This window comes from Vanellus vanellus (genome assembly GCF_965231255.1).
Source record: "Vanellus vanellus genome assembly, chromosome: 5".
NCBI classification, from domain to species: Eukaryota; Metazoa; Chordata; class Aves; order Charadriiformes; family Charadriidae; genus Vanellus; species Vanellus vanellus.
In genome coordinates this window covers 69,469,941-69,492,098 of record NC_138910.1, presented here as the reverse complement: position 1 = coordinate 69,492,098, position 22,158 = coordinate 69,469,941, and the positions used below count along the sequence as shown (strand labels likewise).

The 22,158-nt window shown below is 47.3% G+C and overlaps 1 protein-coding gene across 1 annotated transcript; it reads left to right on the top strand.

Moving 5' to 3' along the window:
- The first annotated feature begins 47 nt into the window (after window positions 1-47).
- On the top strand, window positions 48-10,651 carry MED8 (mediator complex subunit 8). Its single transcript, XM_082483887.1, has 7 exons — window positions 48-77; window positions 3,251-3,369; window positions 4,414-4,558; window positions 5,224-5,364; window positions 5,773-5,854; window positions 6,893-7,141; window positions 10,191-10,651. Exons 1-7 carry the CDS (start codon window positions 72-74, stop codon window positions 10,253-10,255), a joined length of 807 nt encoding a protein of 268 aa, XP_082340013.1. The 5' UTR covers window positions 48-71; the 3' UTR covers window positions 10,256-10,651.
- Window positions 10,652-22,158: the final 11,507 nt, after the last annotated feature.

Genomic DNA, 22,158 nt, shown 5'->3' with positions numbered 1-22,158 from the left:
CCCGCCCCGCCCTCGCGGCGCGCTGCTGACCCGGAAGCGCCGCTCTCCCGTGGCAACGGGGAGGCGCCGCCATGCAGGTGAGAGGCTGTGGGGCCGGGCCGGGGCTGAGCGCGGCCGCGGCCCGTCCAGAGGGACCGGGGCGCCGGTCGGCTCGGGGACGCGGCGGGCCGGGCCGGGCCGGGCCGGGCCGGGCCGGGCCGGGCGGGGAGGGGAGGCGCGGCGCTGGAGGCCCGCCCGGGCCGCTGCCGGGGCCTTGCCCGCGGGCAGGAGGCCAGTGCGGCCTGCGGGGTCGGGCCCCGCGTTTCGGTGCCTCCTGTCACGGACGCCCCGAGGTCCGCGGGGCTCGGGCTGAGGCGGTGGCCCGGCCTGCGATTCCCCCGCTCGGCTGCGTGATGATTCCTGTTCGTCCTCGGCCAAGGGACCTCCCCAGGGGTCAAACCCACCCCGGGCTGAACGAGCCCGGGTGGGAGACTGAGCTGGCCCTGGAGCAGCTGGTGCGGTGCTTTTCTGTGGAACAACCTCTTCTTGCTGCACGGCTGTAGGGTGGGCTTGTGTCCGAGTACCTGAGTACACCTCTCTCTCAGCCCTTGCTGCAGCCCTTGGTAAGAGTCATCGGACCAAAGGGCCATCTGCCCAGCAGCCTGGCTTTGCCACTAGCTAATAAGCTGATGCCTAAAAGAAATTTTGAGAGCAAAATAAGCTACTGATGTCATTCTGTATAAACTATTGCACACACATCCTTTGTCTTTAATAGCCTTGAATGAATTCCCATCGATGGAAGAAGGATCTAGTTACTTTTTGAAGTGCTGTGAATTTTTAGCATCCATAACATTCAATGGAAAAGAGTTGCAGAGGTTAATGGGCTGTAAAGATCCACCTCCTTTGGTTTGTTTGAAACCATTACTTGTTGGCTTCATGCAAGTCTTTTGGTTTTCCTACCAGAAAAGAAAGTAAAAATGGGTTGTCCTGCAATTCCTCATCTATAGGGTTTGTTATACTGTCTCTCCTCATTTCAGCCACTCACACATACTGATCTCTTTTCTGGTTTTAACTGCTGCATCTATGGAACTGAAGAATATTCTTTATCATCCTTGTTGCCTTTATTTGTACATATTCCTACTATCTCCCTTTTTAGTTGGAAGGACAAGAGTGACACGTAGTATTCGAGATGCAAATGAGGCATGCATTTATACAATGACATAATAATGCTTAGTTTTCTGTTGCTTTCCTAATAAATCCTGTTGTCACTTTTATTTCCTTGACTGCTTCTTGACCCTTGGGCAGATGTTTTCATGGGTTATCCTCAGATAATCCCAAGATCTTGTTTCTGAGTGATAACATTATCAGCTCAGAGAATGTCATTGTGTACAGAAAGTCAGGATTGGTTTGGGTTTTTTTTTCCTCCTTGTTTTGCCATGTGCATTGCTTTACATTTACCTACTCTGAATTTCACCTTTACCTCGCAGTTGCTCCGTATCAGGAGGTCTTTCAGCAACCTCTCCCATAAACCCTATCTTTACTACCTTGGGGCAATTTAGTATTGCTAACAAACTCCTTAAAGCACTGCTTGAATATAGCATACGCCTGCAAGAAGCACAGCATTCCTTGGAAACACCGGTTGGTCTTATTGCATGCATGCTTTGCAGTGCTTACATCTGCTTCCAGCTCTTAATGGCTTTGGAGAGAACCTACAAAAGAAGGCTTGGAGTACACTTCTGCCACAAGAGCGATGCATGTGCAATAGGATTTCATTCATCCTCTTGCGGGCTTCTTGGATAAGCACAGGCAACGCGTCAGGTGAATTGTCGTAGGTGCATATGCCTGGCACCCCTGCAGTAAAACACTGGCTACCAGCCCAACTTGTAAAACAGGCATTAGTTAATCTTCTTGCACAAACACAGTGCACACAAACAGTTGTAGAGTCATTTCTTAATTGCACAGGAACTGACTAGTCCCATCACAAGATGGAGGAGAGTGGTTTTATCTCAAGGTGGAACAGCTAGCAGTTGCTCTATGAATCCGCTCCATGAATCCACTCCATGGACTGGGGATCAAATTTTAACAAAGTTGGCTCAGCCATTTCTTCTAAGGTGGTTAAGTGAAGCGAAGTCTGATCGGTGATTACTACAAAAAGCCTTTATAGTCTTGTCAGACTGTAAATAAAATAGAATAATTTTGTGTTCTCGTGAACATGGAAGATAACTGATAATTTCTCCAGTGAAGCTTATACTGGTCCACTGTATTTAAACAGAACAACAAACCCAATAACAAGCGTGCCAACAGCCTGATTCACTCTATCTGCTTTCCCAATCGGCATTCCCTTTCTATTATTTGATTGTTTTGTCCCACCCTCCTCATGGATTATTGTTGTACAGTTCTTGACTTACATGAGCAGTTCATTAGGGCTGGGACTATAATTATATTTTGCGCAATGCTGTAGTATGAATAAGTTAGAGTCGATAAGATTCTAGAGGGTTTTTGCAAGAGTCAAGGATATGCCGTGGTGTCTTTGGCAATAGAGCCCCTGTCCTGACACTTTGTCTGTCACCATCCTCCCTCACCCGGGGATGTCGGTGGAAAAGGTTATTTCAACAATGTAATCCAGAGCAAAAGGCAGGAGGTGATGTGTGTGTGTCAGTATGTCCGGTCTCTGTCAGGGCAGGGTCTCCCGCAGCCGGTAAGGCACAAGTAGAATAGGAGCTGCCAGTTTCCTTAGCAGCTGGAAGTGGCACTTGTGCAGGAAGAAAGTAAAGAATGAGGTGAAGGGCAGAAACTAGAGTCTTTTGGCCATAGACCTGATACTCATTTTGCAAAGGGCTGTTTTGGATTAAGACATCACTGTGCCTACATCCACTGTCAGAAAAGGTTGAGGGAATACTAATCTACTTTGAGCTGGGTTAGCTTAAATGGCTCACAAAGGTGGCATGAGCTAAATTTGATGACTTTGCCTGATGTGGTAAAAAGCAGATGTAAGTGATCATGTCTTCACTGCATTCATCTAAATCTTCAAGAGGATCGCTAGCCAAGGGTTTTCTCAGGCACAAGTCTCTTGCCGGAGTGTTCTGGCCCAAGGGGAAGGAGTCGGTGTGAAACCATAGGATTTTAATCTCCAGAGTCTCTGTTTGCTTCCCTTGTAAAGGAGGCTCTCTGTAGGAAAGATTGGACTATGGATGTAAGCATGTGGATCCACACCACCATGAGAAGGTGTTAAGCTTTGTCCTCATCCCTTGTCTTTCTTGCCTTTTTTTAGAGAGAGGAGAAGCAGCTGGAGCTGACCCTGGAGGCGCTCATCAGTCAGGTGGCCGACTTGAAGAACTCCTTGGTCAGTTTTATCTACAAGCTGGAGAATGAGTATGACCGACTCACATGGTAAGGTGTCTCTCAGAGCTGGGTGCACTGTTGATCACTGCTGAAGCTGTTCCAGACACGGCTCAAAGGACCACAAAGTATAATTAAAAATCGTTAGCCTATTGTCAGTAGGTTTAAATTTGCTTTTCACATTTCTGCTGCAGGAACCACTACATGTCTTCCACTAGAAAACCAGTTGAAATCCATTGGTTTCATGCTAATGGAGTCATGTTAACACCTTTTAATCTAGACTCATTATGAGAACTAGACTTGCATCTGCAGTGACTGGAAGCTTCTTGGACAAAATACCTTAGAGACCCACATACACTATAAAATGAGCAATGGTTCTTTTTGCATTTCTTGACCTTTCTGGCTTTTTCTGGCTCTGGTATAAACTGAGCTCCTGTGTTTTGCTAGTTCTGCATGTTTTACTAGACAGTTTGAGAGACTTGCAAGGTGGCATTTTCTTCCTGATGGAGCATAAAGAAGTTATAGCTACAGCTTAATCTTAGACCGTGTCTGCCAGTGCAGCAAAGCTTCACAGGCAGTTAGCATTTATAGTTAATGTTGCAGAAGGCAGGAGAGGTGATGAATTCCCCAGAGAGAGCAAGCTGAAGGGGACCTTCTTGACAAGATTATCAGTTATTTTGCTTCATTATTGCTTAGTCTGGATAGCCAAGCTATAAATATTGTCTCTCCTGGATGTACTGCTTAGGAGTTAAATTGTTTCTCAGACCTCGCTTTAGAATTGCACTGGGAGAATTAGTGATAAGGAAAGCATTGCTTCTGTGTATGTTACTGAAATCCCAAACAACTGCCATTTTCAGTGGTACTGCTTGTAATGTCCCTGAGCTGTTTGCAGCATTTGAGCTATTTGCAGTAGGGACGGGGATTTGTTTACATCCGCATGTTCAGCCCTGTGTTTTACTGCTTACTGTCTGGAGTAGACTGATTTGAGGGGTAATAGTGTTATTTCCTCACTTCTCAGCCATTTGAGTGAAGAAGAGATAAAAGCCATCTGTGGCATCCCTTTCCATGTTCTGTCCTCTTTATTTGCTTTCCCAGGCCTTCAGTTCTGGACAGCTTTGCATTGCTCTCAGGGCAGCTAAACACCTTGAATAAAGTGCTAAAGCATGAGAAGACCCCACTATTACGAAACCAGGTTATCATACCCCTAGTGCTGTCTCCAGACCGCGATGAGGAGATCATGGTAAGGAAATTCCCTCTGAGTGTTAGTCCTGGCGCATCAGAAAGTGCTTGTGTGTCTGCTCCAGCTTGGCATTCCTTGTGCTTGGCATTCTTCAGCTCTGGGTGTAGAGAAAGAAAAGGTGATGAGTAGTTCTGCCTGGGAGCTGCTTTGCTGAGGGGGCTCTCACCTACAAACACTTACACTGGCTACACTTTATAGGAGGTGTTCCTGTTCATAAATATGTTATTTTCATGATGTTGGGCCTGAAAGATAGTGTCTTGTGTAACTGGGAGGTCTCCATGCGAGCTCCTAGTTTTCTGTGCCATAGCTGTGCCGTTCCTGTCAGACATCTGCATCTAGGTTTGCACTGTTTGTCATCCAACCAACATGGGGTGTGTTACAGAACCTCCAGAGTGCGCTGGCAATATTTACTCTCTGCTTGAGTAAGAAAACGTTTCAGCTGATCATGGCCGTGCTGATGGGGTTGCACTGCAGACCCCCATGGGTTGCTCTGACTAAACAGGCACAGTGCAAATTCCTAGACAAATTGTTGAAACTTCCTAATGCTCCCCAGATCAAGGTGTCCCCACAGCATGCTACTAGTCTTGTTCCAGCTCTGGTCTTGAGCTGTCTGAGTGCTGGGCTGGAGGAGGAGGCTCTGAGTGTGGCTTATCCAACTGTTGCAGCGGCAGACAGAGGGGCGCGTGCCCGTGTTCAGCCATGAGGTAGTGCCTGACCATCTTCGAACTAAGCCTGACCCTGAGGTGGAGGAGCAGGAGAAGCAGCTGATCACAGATGCAGCTCGTATTAGCCCTGATGTGGCACAGGTAGGTGAAGAAGAGTTTGATTCTTCTGCCTCTTAGTCATAGAGCACGAGATGCCCTTTACCTCTGCTTTCTTCACCCTTCCATCTGACAGTTTTCATTTTGCTGTGTCCTTTTCTGTCTGAGGTTTCTCCAACTGACCCTAGCTGAGGCTTGGTTTCCTCCACAATTTCACAAATCAAGGGTATCCAGCCCACTGGCTGTTCACAGGAGGTGCCATCAGACCAGTCAGAGAAAGGCAAAGACTATCCCATCCCCATAGTGCCCTCCTGCATGCATTAGCACTGGGCTTTGTAGGCTCTGCTACCAATAGGCTTATGTTTGGTTACGTAGACCCTGGGTGTAGACCTTGCTGACTTGTACCAAGTTGGAGGTATCCTGGTGGTTTCTGATGTTTTTCATTTTGCGCAGAAACAGATCCAAAGTCTGAACAAAATGTGCTCAAATCTGCTGGAGAAAATCAGTAAGGAGGAGCGTGAATCTGAAAGCGGAGGTATGTCACCAAGGTGGAAATGGACTACAGCATCCAAGCAGCACTCTTGAGAGAGCAGTGGCAAAACAGATAAATCAGAGAGCCTGAAGCATGAGAAATGCAGATGAGCAGCATAGATGAAAGCATTCCAGAAGATGCAGTATGGGCTGTCCTGGAGCCCCTTAATTTGAAACGGGGTCCTGTGGGTGCGATGCATCCTGTTTGTGTGACCTATGCATGGCAGAAAAGTCATTCCAACCCTTTGCCATATCCCCCTTTGAGGAGGTGTTAAGTATTTAACAAGAAAACATCACAATCAACTTGGATTAAGAAAAATAGCTGTGTAAATGCAGTGGCAGTGAATGGGAAACCCCATGGCTATGTTCAGACTGAGTCTACAACATGGTTTTTGGCAGGCTTTTCTGTGATGTCCTCTAGATGATGGCTGCTTGAGACTCATGGTCAACCTTTTCTGGTTCTGACTCTGATGCTGGACATCCTTATTTTATTGGTCTCTGCCATCAGCTGTTCACTATTTCTGGGAGTGCTATGCACAACTCTCAACAGGGTTTTTTGTCATCTTTGACATACACATAGTGTAAGCAAGGACCCAAGCATGGGTTCTGTCTGATTTCCAGGACTGATAGTATAACTGGGCAAGAGTGTGGTATAAAAACTTGCAGATACCATGCTGCTCATGAGTCTCCAAAAGGGGATGTTGCTATTGTTTATCTAAAACACAGTGCTTGTTACCTGCCATAGGAGTCAGCATGGAAGAGCGTTTAGTGGGAACATTCTCATGGCCATGGAGGAGTAGGCTCCCTCTATCATCGTTCCCTAAGCAGTGTATGCCCTGCTCTTAGCGGACAAGCTCTTGGATCACCACTGTCCCTGGATTTTGCAGCTTCTTTGACCCTGCTTAGACTCTTGTAGGACAGATTGTTAGAAGCTGATCTCTACTACATGCCCCAAAATAGCAGAAAAGTAAATTCAGGACCAGCTATGCTACTTTTTAGACTTGATTGCTAAAATCCTCCAAAATCACTTCTTTTTCTACAGGTTTACGACAGAACAAGCAGACTTTCAACCCTGCAGATACCAATGCACTGGTAGCAGCTGTAGCCTTTGGGAAAGGACTATCGAACCGGAGACCCCCTGGCTCTGGAGGATCTGTCCAGTCAGGTCAACCAGGAGCTGCTGCCATCATTGCAGGCGCTTCAGGCATGCAGCAGGTCCCAATGTCAGGTGCACCAGCTCAGCAGCAGCCAATGCTGGCAGGAGTGCAAATGGCACAAGCAGGACAGCCAGGTAAATAAGTTGCATATCTGACAGCAATTGAAATGCAGGGAGCAAGAAAGACAAACACGGATGCAGAGATTCTTACTCAGTCACCTTTTAGATATAACCAAGTAAGAGATACCTTTCTGACCTTAATAACATGAGTCAGGTTGTAACAGTGGAGTAATACCTGCTTAAAATTGGTTCAGAGGTTGAAATGGATCCCAGCCATTCAGCTTCTTAACTCACATTGCAATACCATTTTAATAATAGACTTAGTGAACATAGGAATCAATATGGAGGGAGGTCACAGTGTACTTTTGCAGGGATCTATGCTGGGGGTTTTGCTGTCAAAATTAAGTTGTGGGTAGGCAATAAAGTGGAAAAGTTTGATGATAATTAGTTATTTAAGGTAAGAAAAAAAAAAAGCTGCCTGTAAAGAGTGACAGAAGGATTTCATATACCAAGTGACTTCACTTAGTAATAGTAGATTACATTTGTATTAAATATATGAAGTGAAAAAAATAGGCATAGCAATTTGACTTTACACGTCCGGCACCTGGACTCTAACGTAGTTATTTGTATTTGGGAAATAGATACATGATATAACAGTTCTGTAAATACGTTAATTGGATGTTCAGTTGGGGCAAAAATGCAAATCAAATGTTAGGAATTACTAGAAGGGGAACAGAGAAACAGAGGATATCATTAGACCATTGTATAAATCCATTGGGCACCTACACCTGCAATATTATGTGCAGTTCTGATCTCTTCTTTGCTACTGGGGATAGCTTTTAGGGTAGGGAGAAGAAAGTATGGAAGGCTATAAAATCCCAAATTGTGTATAGCAAGTGAATGGGAAAAGATTGTTCAGTATTTCCAATGATATGGAAGGATCGATGAAGGTGCACCAATAAAAATACTGGCTTGTAGATTCAGAACAGAAGGGAGATAATTTTCTGACTACCAAATAATTACACTGTAGAGCACATAGCCAAATGTGTGATGGGTAGATAAAGTTTATATGAGATGGAAATGTAGGCAAGTAGTTAAATTTCTGGATGAAAAATCAGTCAACAGCTAATCGTGAAGGTCTGACTCCAAGTTCCTCAGCCACAATATGTTAGAAGCTGAGAGGGTATTCTGCAGAGGTATCACTGTTCTGGTATTCCTCCTTAAATGTCCTCTACTGTCAGGAATGGGTTTGGCATGGGGGACCTACAGGCCTAACCCTGTATTGTCATTCTTATGTTCATGTTAACTGAGATTTTGGATATCGGATGTCCTAATTGGTGTTTTCTTGCCTGTATAATGACTGTTGTTCAGAAATGAACTTGAGCAACAATATTAATCCTAAGTTAATAATGTATTTATGTAAGAGTTAGAAAGTAATTTCCACTGTGATTTGGAAAGAAAGAAGGCCCCTGTGATTTCTGGCTGCATACCCACAAACACTGTCTCCAGGATGGGAAGACAGTCGCTTCTGTACGTCAAGCAGAATGCGCTGGTAACAAGAGCACTTGTCCAGCCTGTGTTACCGGGAAGTTCCCTTTTGCTAAGAGCAGCTATACTGTGTTTTGCCAAAGGTCAGTCCCACTGTTCGGGATTTGATAGTGCCCATAGCCGAGGCTGAAAGAATATAAGAACAAAGTATATCCTGACAGCAGTTGTTGTTTAGGGATTTTAAGCCAGAGTTTGGTTTGAGACCAGTGGGTATAGCAGCCATCAATTTCTGCAGTTCCTTTTTGAATTACAATTTTGACTTCTACAACACTTATGGCAACACCTATAGCTTTATTGCATGCTTTGCTTAAAAAAAATTCCTTTTTATGTTTACATTTTTTGCCTGATCATTTTATTGCATGTTTCCTTTTTACCCATGTTGTGAGAAACAGTGAATAATCTTTCCTCAGTTACTTTCTCCATAATAGTTTTCATCTTTTGAAGTCTGTCATGTCCTCCTCCCTTTGTTCATCTTTTTTTTCCCCCCAGCTGAGTCCTATTCTGTTTAATATGTCTCTGTGTGAAAATTATAATATATCTTGGACCACCCTTGTCACTCTTACCTGCACCTTTTCTGTTTGTTTTCAAGACTGGAAACACCAGAACCGCTCACAGTATTCCAGATGTGGGTGAACCATATGGTCCTGTTCGCTCTTCCTTTTGGAGTCATGTCTAACAGTATTTGTCTACTGATTATTAGCACTGAAGTGATATCAGATTGCCTGCCAATCCGTTGCAGGCAATGACCCGCTTTGGATATGTTTGGGAAAGTTTAATAATCTTTATTCTTTTAGCCATTTGCTCATCAAATCTTTTCTTATCCTGCTGCACTACAGTTTTAGTTGTCAGCAGTTGTCCTTTTTTTCTGTTCCAATTTGAACACGCATTCCACTTTCTGAGGGAGTATTCTTTGAACATTCTTCTGTGCTGCTCTTTAATCGCTGTCTTTTTGTTTATTTTTCTCATCATTTTAGTTTTGTCTAGCACTGTACACTTATTGTAAGCTGCTAGTACAATGTCTTTGAACACACTCCCATGTATGATTGGTATCAACAAAGAGTAATAATGCCCAAGAGGTGCATGTGGTTAAGAGAAATTAAGACATCTGAGAGAGGCTCAATAGTTTAAAAATACACCTTGACTATAAATAATTCTACATGGAAGAGGACAGATGCTCTTGTATTTGCCTTTCTGAAGTGGAAGTGGAGATCAGTCCGAGTACTTCTGAGAGCGCTGCTGCCAGCAACTTCTGTGAGACTAAACCAAGTCCCACACTCCTGTAGGAGCATCCTGACAAAGAGAAAGGCTTGTTTAAAATGGAACAGGAATTTGAGGGGATAGCTGGGGGACAAGGGAACTGTCAAGGAGATTCCTCAACAGAAAAATGCCAATTTGTAGGAGAGATTGATTGTGTTAGGTCAGAAGCTGGAAGATGCTGTAGCAGGTAAGCCTAGTGTGGTACCTGGAGTGGAACAGAAAAAGCCCAGACAGGGTTGCTGTGAGTCTTGCATGCTCCTGAGCAAATGTCCTCACATATAGCTGATGTTGCACTGCTTTTTCTTTTTTCTCTCTCCAGGAAAAATGCCAAGTGGCATAAAAACAAACATCAAATCTGCCTCAATGCATCCATATCAGAGATGAGCTGAGATAAACCAGACCCAAGGATCAGCAGTTACCAGCATTGTTCCTGCTGCAGCCACCACATCTGGATTCCTTCTAGGACTTCCAAGTCCCTTCACATATCCACACACCATATCCAGGGAGACAGGGGTTATGAGGGCCTTCCCTGGGTTTTATTTAGGGCTGGGTGGCTTATGTGGAGCTGCTGGTGGCCATGTCTCCTGGACACAAGTACTTCTCTGTTCAGTCAGAGCAGAGGACTTTGCTTCTGGTATTGATCCCATCTTCAGGTCTGGCCTGGAGGACACCTACCCTTTCCTGATACAGAACCCAAAGAGGTGCACAGAGCACTCTGTTCCTTGTTTCTGCTTGTTCACTTCTTTCTTTACTCCCTCTTGTTGAATAAAGACCTTGTTATGCAAACTGTGAGACACTGATGTCTATCTCTCGGGTCATAAGAACTCTCATTTCCCTTTGGGCAAGGCTACAGAGCAGCTCCAGTCTAAAATACACAGAACGTGTTGGAGGCCGAGTGCTGGAGCTACAGGCTTATGCGTAAAGAGCTGCTATAAAGTGAGTCAGCAGGGTACAAACATAAGCAGTAAACATTTTGTTCATTGTAAACCCATTATGACTATTCCCCAGAAAGCAAAATACTAGGAAAGACTATTACAAGGCCCACAGCAAGAAGGCAGCGTTTCAGGAACAGAAGCACAGAGCTCTTGTATTCTGATGCTGCTGCAAATCCCAGCTGGATCTGATTTCACTTCCATAGTTCTCTGCTTCTGTATTTCCTGTAAAGTCTCTTAGCGACTTCAGGATTAATTCGTCACTTCAGAGAGGTATTTCAATCTGCTCGGGACTGTGGCACTTCTGAATTGGCCAGGCTGTGAGGTCTGGCCCATTTCTCTTTGGAACTGGGCATTGTGAAGCCATCCCTGTTCTACTTTCTGCCCTTGAGCTGTAACATATAATCTGCCTAATGAAGGATTCCTCTGAGAATAAAGGGTGGGGACACATGCCCACAGAGCATGTCAGTACATACAGCACCATCCTAAAGACAACCATCGCGCCTCTCGCTGCTCTTGCCTGGACTTCCCTTTTGACGTGTGGTGAAAGCCAGCACTGTATTTTACTCAATAGCATCTGTCAGCAATCTTACGGGTGAGGAAATCTCCACTCAGCAGATACAGCCTGCAGCTGCTCCTGCACTGCTTGCCTCTGAGCTAATCAGATCCAGCTTATTTGTGGAGGCTGTGGGTTGTTCTCCCAAAACAAAACCTTCCACAAAGCTGTGACTTAGGGCACTTACGGACCCATTTCGATGTGCAGGCCCTCGAAAAGCACTGAGCTGGGACGTAGGAAGTTGAGCTGGAAACACAAGCTGCTTATACGATACGCAAAGCTGCTCCGCTACCAGTTAGCCCAGCGACCTGTCTGCAATGGCACCAGCCCAGCCAGGCTGATGGGATCGCTTTTTTGCTCCTAATGAACGTAGAGCTCCTGGCTCTCTTGGGAGCCACTGACAGCAGTGGGGAGCTGGTGTGAAGGCAGGGGCACGCTGCAGGCTCCGGTGTGGGGTTTTTGTGCAATGCCTGGAGCTCGATGGCAGGGGAGTCGGAGCCTGCAGGGCTGTGGCCTGTGATGGGCTGAGCACCATGAGGATGGCTCTTCCCTGCTCTACCTCATGTCCCTGCTTTGGTTGAGAAGGAAGGCAGAAAACTGTCAGTGGAATGTGTGTCAGATCCCTGGCACTTGTCATCCATGGAGGCTCAGCTCCGGGATACTGCTTCACTTTGTCCCCCACGACTGGCTTCCTTATAAACCTAAAATGTCCTAGCGCAGGAGCGCCGGGGCCAGCGGCTGGCCGGGGCGATTCGGGCAGCCTGGGACACAGGCAGAGCGTGGCTGCCTGCTACCCGCGCTAACCTGCCTCTCCGGAAAACGCCTCCAGTGGGGCAGGCCAGACCTTTCACACACTTGGACAGGAGGAAGGGAAATACAGGCAGAGTTTTTTTCCGTAGATTATAGAGCTGGGGAGGCCGGCTAGGCTCACCAGCGTAACTTCCTGCATGACACAGGCTGCCCTGAATTAGTTCTTGTGTAAATTAGAGCACTGTTGTTAGGAAAACAGTTGATCTTGAACAGATATGTCTGCTATAGTGGCTGGTATGTTGTTCTAAAGGTTAATTTTATTATTGCCCCTTATATTGAGGCTGCGTTTCTTTTATTCCCTTCAAGTCGTTGGACCTTCTCAGCCAGGGAGTGAGTCCCTGAGTAGGTAAGTCCCAAAGAGAGGAGTCGGATGTGATGATCAAGCTTTCCTGATTCTTTCTTACAATAAACTGAACCGATGAAAGTCCCTTTTGCTTTAAGGCATATTTTCCATTTTCCACTTCCTGGCTCACGTCCAAACCTTCTTATGCATCTGTGTCCTTTGGGACACTAGACTAGGACGCGCTATTCTAATTGTGGGAATGGGAATTTCAAATGCAGAGCAACTTTAACCTCTTATCCAGTCACTGCCAGTGCTTGAATGTTTAAACAGGGAACAGGAACAGGCCTTTTACCCCTAAAGTCACAGTGGAAATTCATGGTCTACTGCTTGTCACTGTGGTTTACAAGTCCAACAGGGATTCACCATTCCTGGTGCACTGTGTCAGAATAAAAGCACAGCCCTGCTGGGTCAGGGCAAAGGCTCGGTCTGTGCCCCGCTGCGGCAGGGACCAAGCAGGCAATCAGGGAAGCGCACTCTCCCCGCAAGCAGGGGATGTGCTGCCACGCTGACCCCTCAGGGTTTTTTTTTGTGCCCTTGTCCAATTCCTTTTTGAACTTGTCTCTTACTAGCAGGATAATTTCGGCAGGGAGGATGCTCAGCCCCTGCACAGCAGGTGCTGCCAGCCTGTCTGAGCCCTAGCTTGGGTGGGAGTGTGATGGAGAGCATGGCCACTGGTTTCTTCTGGCCCCCCAAGGCCCCCCTCGATACCAGTCAGGCTCTAGTGCAGAGCACGGACACCTTTCGCCATGTGGCCCTGCTGCCCCAGGGATCCCAAGGATTCCCGATCGCTGACGTGCCCCCGGCTCCCAGGAGAGTATGCTTTACCCGTCATGACTTCATTTCCTTCCAGGACATCAGCTTTACACTATTTAGCATTCCCTGCTAGAAACACATCCTCGGTGCCGATTCCCAGGGGAGCATCTCCTCTGCTGCCTCGCACTTGGCCAGGTCGCCAGTGCTCTTGTTCCTTGATCGCACACGCCGCCGTACCAGCCAGCTTGCTCTCCGATATTTAAGAGTATACAGTGCCACAAAAACGATCATGTTAGTTTGACAGGTTTATTGTCTGTAATCCCTAATGATTGGTATTTGTATTTCTCTGCTTTAAGTCTTTATCAATACGATCGCATATTCTTTGGTCATTATTTTGCATGGGATGACTGTCGAATAGACACACCTGTTTACAAGGCCATCCTGTTTACTTTTTTAAAATGCTGGCATAACATCAGCTTGCTTGCCTCTGGAACTTCTCCAGGCTTCCTTGTCTTACTGAATGTCAGCATTAATTGTTTGCATTTTTAAAAACAGATTTAATATTTTTTTTTTTTAATTTTGAGATGCAGGATACCCAGACTGCTGAGTTTTTAACATTTGCCGTATGCAACTGTTGTTTAACATCTTCCTGAGTTACTGTTAGAGTGGAAAGCGTTTCACTCTCATGACAGGAATCCTTCATCTGGTTTCCTCCCAAATGCAGGAGCGAGGTATTTATTGCCTTTCCTTCCTGCCCAGCTATCTGCAGCCCATACGTGCACCCAGCCATGCTGGGTGGTGCTCGCAGCCTGCCCTGGGCCACCTTGCCTCTGGAAGCTGTGAAGCTCGGCGTGGTGCCACCACTTCCCTGTAGCTCTCTGCATCCACTGATCAGCACGACGAACATCTGCCGCGTGTTTGCTCTCTCGTCCCATCCCCAAGTGGAGATGTGCACACAGGTGCCATCTTTTGTTTAAAAAAGAGAAATGTAACACTTTGTTTGTTTGTTTTAACCTACAGATCTTTTAAGTGGGTGTCATTAAGGCTTTACAGTGGAAGTGAAGTACATAAGGTGTGAGGAGAGACATGACCAAAAAGATCAGGAGGACAGCTGAGGGAAAGGAACCTCTGCAGTTCTCCGTACTGCAGCTAAGGCAGGAAGGCAGGGTCTCGGCGTGGGCTGGGGGGCTGGTTTCCATCCTCCTGCTAGGATGGGACCTTTCTGACAGAAACATCTGGGACCAAAGGAGAAGTCTTCTGGTGGTTGGGTTGAGGGAGCCTGAGCACTTTTTTATGCTAAGAAGCAACACAATGGGGTATGTGCTGCCAAAAGGCAGTAAGCCAAGTTTTGCATCTGCATCGCTCCCGAAGCAGATTCACCTGCAGCTCACAGAGGACAGACAAACATGGAAACAGCAGCAGAATGTGCCTCCGAACCGGCCACTGAAAAGCTCAGAAACTGCTTAAAAGTCAAAGGCACAAACGGAGAGAAAATGGCTGACTGGTGGAAGCAGAAACCCCAGGTTGGCTCTCAGCTTTCCTCTGGGCTCCCCCCATGAGCTTGGTGGCCCCAAGAGAGCCACAGCATGTCTACATGACAGCTGGTGCCTACAAATGAATATGCAGGAGCTTTGGAAAAATCCCATGGAGCTCCTCCTTCCAACCAACTGCAATAAATCTTCATCTGACTTAGAAATAAAATGTTACCACTTTGTACCTCACATAGATTCTGTGGTAGTAAAAGTAGACACTCAAGACGTGGCATGTATTTGTAATATATGCCATAAGAATAGTTCAGGCTGATGTGACTCCACAGTTTATTTATTATGGTGCTGTAGCTGTCTGCCTGGATCCATGAACATTGCCTTGGTGGAAACCTGCACTTAGAAATTAATGAAAACTGCCTGCAATTTGCTCAGGGGTAACCCTGTACATGAAGAAGCACGTCAGAGTAATGCAAAGCGTGCTGGCTGGCTCCTCTGAACGAGAAGCTTTTGTCTTTTGTTTTGTTTTGTTTTGTTTGTGTGTGTGTGTTTTAAGGAAAGGAAATTACTGCATGTATTTTTCTGACCGAGACGCGTATTTTCCAGAGTCAGGGGATTGAGAGCTGTGGTTCCTGCAGCAGCTATCTTGTCAGTGCTGCTCACATTCTGTCACTGATTTACCCGCTTGCCGCAAGGCTTCTCCTGTTGCTACTGTCGTGTCCAAGCAGTTTCTGCACGGAATCAGCAGTGGTGCTAAGGTCCTGCCTGGCATGGTGGCTCCTTTCCTCTGAGTAAAGACTGTGCCCCAGGGTACTTCTGCATTATTTTTTTCATTGAGTGTTTGCTGGCCGTGCTTTTGGCCAAAGAGGCGTCATTGCTGTCTGTGGGTGTTGTTTTGAAGCTGCAGCGTTTCCCAGGACGTCCCTCTCCTGAACCCAGACATCCCCCTTCTATGCCCATTGCCAGGTGGCCTTGGTGGGACCCGTCTGTCGCCCATTGCCCTGTGCTAGTCCTGGGCTCTGCCTGCCCTGGCATGCAGCGTGGAGGTGTGCTGCTCCTGCAGGAACTGCGCTTTGAAGTGTGCGGTGGATGTTTACGTGGAGTTTATTTTTGGTACTGATGCAGTACTGAAGTCAGGGTCCTGCTGTGCGGGATGGGAGGGATGGCTCTTGTCTCCTGCTCTGCTGCAGCAGTGTGGCAGGATTTCAAAGCACTGCCTAAAGAGCTAATGGCAGTAGCTAATACAGGACGGGTTTGTATCCCCCCTGAGAAATGTATTCTGCGGGGCCGAGGAGCCATAATTTTGGCTGTCTCGTTTTCATATATTTAGGTTCCCATGGGCATCGCAGCGATAGAAACAGCCACAGTCATCATCATCATTGTAACGCAGCCTGTTTTGCTCCAGTCAGCGGAACAACGCACCAGGTTGTGATTCGATAGCATGGGGCTCTGGGGGAGCACACATCGTGTGTGGCCCCACAGCGCAGAGCTTGGGCCTGGCCAGGGAGTGGGGCAGCACGGGTCTGCGGGCAGGAGGAGCTGGGCAGCAGGACCTGCAGCCCTGGGCTGCCAAAGCCCCGCAGCAGCTGCTGAGTCAGGAACGACTTACATGAAGCCTCTGTGGGTGCGCCCACCATCGCTCTTAACCGTTTGTATTCACTCACATAGGGAATAAAAAAAAAAAAAAAAGGGATTCATAGGAATGCTCTAACCCACATTCTGAGCACACAACTCCCTCTCCTCTTCTGCTTTGTGTCCTGCGCTCCCTGCTCTGTCTTGCTGGAGCTTAAGTGAAAGATGCTTGTCCCCATGCACAGTGTAGGCATGAAGGTACCCACCGAGGCTTGTGATGTTCACCATCAACACCACTTTTTGGAGATGTGAGCATTTGGAGAAAGCAGGCCACTACGTTCTCTTCCCATTATCTCAGAGCAGTTTACGGCATATCTCTGTTTCCCTCCTGGTTATATCTGTCCCTTCAAGGGTGAACGGTTGCTCCCGGCTATCTGGGAGAAACACTGCAGCGTCTCACCGTGGGAGCTGCCCCATTGCTGCTCTCCCCTGCACCCACGGCCCTTGGACCTGCCAGGCAGGTGCAGGAGCCCACAGCAGGACCTGCCACAAGTTCTCTTATCCTTCAATTTCCTTTTCCTCCCTACCCACCGTGGGTCCCAGGGCACGCACTGTGCTGCTGACTGTGCGGGTGGAGAAGCTCAGAAGCAGAGAAGATGCCAGACACACTGGGGAGAACGGTAGCTACTGGGGAACAGGCAGCATCCCCCACCAGCCTGCAGCTTGGACGGGCAGGCAAAGCCCAACCCCGGCTGGAGCTAAAACACGGCCTCATTTCACAGCAAAACAATCCCCCTTTGTGAGGCCTGTTCTCCCAGAACAATCCTCCGCTCTGACAATGTCCTTTCTGTGCCTTAGTCCCTGCAGAGCGACCAGCAGCGTGCTCAGCCCGACGCCTGGCAGCTTGCACCAGCGCCTGCCCACAGCCCTGCTGCTCCATCTGGGACCCCCAGCCTGGGCAGCCTCTGCTTGGGACTCTGTGGCCACTTCAGGTCAAGGCAAAGTCTTCCCAGGGAAGTCTCCAGCAAAGCCTGGAGCACTCAGGAGGGTTTTTTCTTCTGGCTTTCTTTGCTCCACAGAGCTGCATGGCGCCGCTGCACCACACATTAGGAGGGCAGCCCTGGGACGCAGTTGTGGAGCATGGCATGTGGTGTCAAGTCACCAAATCTGACTGTAATTCCAACTGCCTGCTGGGGGTGGAGAAGTCACCCGGCTTTGCCAAGTTGCTCTCTCAGGCTCCAGGCAGTCTGGGGCAGGTTGCCGGAGCTGATCAACTCCTGTGGGCTCTGTATCACGGAGATAAAACAAAATGGCTTCAGATGGCAAGGGACATTCTGAGGATGAGCAGGACCAGGGCTTTCCTATCACCTGCACTTTCTCTCTTCAGGAGCATGTGCCTATGAGACAGCCTTGAAAGCTCCCTGAGAAGGGGCAGTTTTCAGGTCCCTACCAGAGACAGAGCTCACAGAACTGCAGTGGTCTTCTGCCACAGCATGCTGCATGTCGACAGTCACAAACACTTGCACTGGTCTTGGCTTGGACTCCTGTTGTGCTGCGTGCGTTAAAGCCCCCAAACCTCCTGACCCTTTCCAGCGTCCTACCAGCCCGCCTGGGCCTTGAGCTGGCCCTGCTGCACCTGCTGCCATGCAGAAGCACTGAAGAATGGGCTTCTCCAGGCGTTTAGTCTCTGCAGGTGTCTTGCTCCAGCCATGGCTCTGCTGCCTGTTCCCCACCTAGGATTTGTGTGGATTTGGAACAAGCACTGTTATTCCATAAGGTTACCCTATAGGCCACAGGAACAAATGAGGATGCTTTAGCAGGTCCAGAGTGGTCTGAGACTTCTGGCATGTCTGTGGAGGACCCCAGGGCATCACACATTGCTGGGGTGATGTTGCCAGGCTGTGGAGGTGGGTGTCAGGGCTCATGCCAGAGAAGCTGCTGGCTCTTATGCAGCTGATAAAGAATTCTCGTCCTGGCAGGAAACCGCCGTCATGTGTGCTGCCCACCCCGGCTGGCAGGCAAAGTCCAGCAATTAAACACACCAGGGTGAAAGTCTGCCATCAAAGCATCCGTGCTCCAGCGCACCACCACGGTGCTTGCAAGCTTCTGGGTCGTGCTTCTACCTTCCCTTTAATCTCATAGTATGCTTTTTCCAGGTGATGTTTTAAAGTAAAGCTACAGCATCATGTAACAGCAGGGATTTCAGAGGGGTCATTTCATGCCTGCTGGCTACAGAAATGTTGCGAGTTGTTTCCTGGTAGCTTGAGGGGCTTCTAGGGACTTTGGATTCCAGGATGGAAGGTATTTCTTCCGGCTGAAGGGGAAGAGGGCAACACTGACAGTGATGGGGTAATTGGCCTTTACTGCCAGAATGATGTAATCTGCATTAAATAACAGACAAAAGTTTGCACAAGATGAGTCACTTAATGTTGATATCAACTGTGGAAGGAGGCAGCACATCAGCCTGAGCTCAGCAAAGCATGCGTGCTGGGGCATGGCCTATCTGCCCGTCTCCATTTGCTGAAAATCGCAAACTGATATTACAGTATTTAATGGTTCTTCAGGCTCCGAGTAGTGTCATCTGTCTCCACTTTTAGTGGCCATGAAAGCCTTGGTTTTTTTCTCTCAGTATAGACAGAGGTGGTGTAGGAGCATTTCTTGTATGTTTTGTGGTTGCCAGTGCAATCAACTTGTCATTTTTTGTCACAGAGTCATAGAGAAGGTGTGAAGCAATGACATGTGGTTGATAGCGCTTTAGGGTCCAACCTCGAGAGAAAGGGAGAAAGGTTAAACAACATTAGAGAGCCAATTTACATTCAGTGGTTTTATCTGATCACATGCAAAAATGCTGGCTTTTCAGGATTAAACAGAAAAGGATGGGAGGATCTGGAAATCGTCTTTTCACTTCCCAAGTGTAATAAGGTAGGTGAATTTGCTAACGATGTATGTCAATACATTACTGGAAAATTGCAGGGCCAAGTGCATGTGTTTAATTTCACTGAATTCATTTGGTCTTTTTATTATCTTTTACATTTTGCAAGTTGAATAATGTTGATGTTTTTGCCACAAAAACCTTACAATTCATTTTTTCAGTATTTCAAAAAAATTAATTCATAGTCATAAATTCAGTGAATAAGAGAATATAAACTTACTGTATAAATCAGACATGATCAAAAAGATATTTTGGTTCCCCAGAAAGCCAGGATTTTGAGAATTTCTAACTCTGTCATAAAAACTGAGAAACTTAGCACCTGGAGAGGCTGAAATCCCCCTTTCCCCGACCCAGCTGTATGGTGAGCCTAAGCTGATCTGGAAGACTGGCACCAGAAAAGGTGCAACACTGAGAAACTGCACCAGCATCTCACATCACATGCAGAAGAAATTATCGTTACTAATCCCCAAGGTCATAACCTTTCATTGAACTTCATTCCTTTTTCATTGCTTAGTTCCTCCAGACCTTCCCATCTGATAGTCTGATAATCCTCTGCACTGATGATAGCTTCCATCTTTGTGCCTTCAGCAAGTTACATTAGCGCATGCCTGCTTTTTGCACCAAGACAGAGCAACAAGGAGAAAGAGAGGCGCACCTGGCTCTGCAAGAAGCAAAGAGAAAGCAGAAGACAAGGACTAGTGGAGGGAACAACGGAAAGGAGGAGTGCAGAGACTCACACCCACCTCCGTCTGGTTGGATCTCCACGTTGAGAAGCATCAGCCAGACTCTCGCTAAAGCTACAATGGAAATGGTGTGTTGTTCTCCGGGATAATCAACGGAGGAAGGAGCTTAAGTTCTCCCAAACCGGAGCCTGGTGCAGCCCAGGCTGCTGCGGCCAAGAGCACAACAGCCGGGTTGATTCCTGAATGGTAGGTGTAGAGTTAATGACCTGTAGGGCTTTGCCAGCTGCAGGAGTGGTTGGTGCAGGAAGGACACCTTCGTGCAGGCGTGTGACATGATCATCTCTGGTTCAGCAGTCCAGACTGCAGTCAGAGCGACACACTTGGCTGGCTGCAAACAGCTTCTCTCCCAGATTTCAGGTCACACAGGCAGCATTCGAGATGGAAGCAGAAGATTATCCATTTACAAAAGCCTCTCTCCAGACACTTTGGGAACTTCAGGCTGTACACACCAGATCACGTCACTCTGGCCTTGTCTCCCTCACCCTCACCTCCCTTATTTTTGAGGGATTTTCTTTGCTACGTGTGCTCGTGCTACCCTGCTTCCAAAGAGGCCAGAAGGCAGAAACCCAGATCCACAACACACAGCAGGTTAGTCAAGTCCTTGCTGGAGGCTCATCCCCAAGGGTTAGGAGGGCACTCTGCATCACCCCCTCAGCGAGCCGTAACTGGGCCAGCACTGTGCCAGATTCACTTGCCTGCTGCAGCCAGGTTGCTCTGGCAGAGCAGGGTCCTCCCACCAGCTGGAGCTCCTGCTCAGGCTGCTGCAGCTCCAGGGACATGGTGGGAAGGGGGAACAGGGAGGAACTGCAGACACCTGCTGAGCATAAGCAGTAAAAAAAAGGCAGACATGCAGACAAAGGTAACTCATCAAAGCAAGTGAGTGTGAAAAGAAAAACCAACTAATAGAGGAGAAATGAAATGGAAAAACATATCTGATGTGTTGGAGAATTAAGGAGAGAAATGGAAGATGTGGTAGCAAGGCAAAACCAAAAAGCAAATACCCCACAGGAAAAACGGTGGAGACAGCAGACGCGACAGAGATTCCAGGACCGAGACAGAGGAGAAAGAAAATTGCATTCAGAGCAGAAGAAAAAGAGAGTGACCTGGAAATTTGTTCCAATAGCAGGAAGAGGCTGTGCTGTGCAATTTGGGGCTCATTGTTAGAACCTGACAAGCCTGCCAGTAAGGGTGGATCCAGAGGAGAGAAGGAATGCTTGGAGAAAACTACGAGATGTGGGATACGGGGTGGAAAAATATCTGGTAGGGAGTGGGAAGGAATCCACTGGTGATATCTCATTTAATGACAAACAGCATAGCAGGATTCCCTCTAAATTTGACCACTAATCAAGTAAAAACAGATTAATCGTGCAAAATAAAAGGAGAACACAAAAGAAGTGAAGAATAGCAAACAAGACTGATATCTATACTTAACAAGGGAGAAAGAGTGATCCAGACAGCTGCAGGCCTGCCAGTCTGATGGTAATAGTATTCAATTAAAGAGTAATGCAGCACATGGACAGGAAATGGAAAGTGGGATGAAATATAGTCTATTATGTCTGACTAACCCGATAGTTAAAAAAAAAAAACTTTCTATAAAGCTATAGTCCCTGTGTGGACTCCGGGGAAGGAGCTGGGAACCTTGGTAGATGTTGGGGCAGAAACAAGCACAGGAATTTCATGTGGGAAGGAGTGGGTAAGGTCAAGATGAAAGGAGAGCCTGGTGAAAGGGAGCGTATCAGGACACAAAGGTTACTACTGAGGTACTTTGTGGATGTTCTTATAGATTGATTTCCTTGAGGACTAGCACAAATATTAGGTGCAATTTGATGAAATCAGAATGTTGTGGTGCATTGGCACTGTAGAGGAAAGTAAAGGAATGCTGTACCACCAAAAAAAGGTATGAAAGTCAGGAGTGTAGTTCTTTACTTCATGTGGGGGACTTTGTGAGCTGCAAGCACCTGAAGAAGCGGGGTTACAGAAGTAACCGTCCACAAAGTGAGTCTGAGCTGTCACTGCAAAGCGGGACTGAGAAGGGCGATGCAGCCCTGGCTGTGTCCAGACAGGGAATTCTCACCAGGTGAGCACAAAATCTGCAACCACTCCTGGTCACCTGTCTTCAGGAGAGTGAACTTGAACAGCAGCATGGCCAGACGAGTTACCAT

Coding starts and splice junctions, on each gene's coding strand:
- MED8 (XM_082483887.1), top strand. Junction 3,370..4,413: donor GAGTATGACCGACTCACATG/GTAAGGTGTCTC, acceptor TTGCTTTCCCAG/GCCTTCAGTTCTGGACAGCT. Junction 7,142..10,190: donor GGCACAAGCAGGACAGCCAG/GTAAATAAGTTG, acceptor TTCTCTCTCCAG/GAAAAATGCCAAGTGGCATA.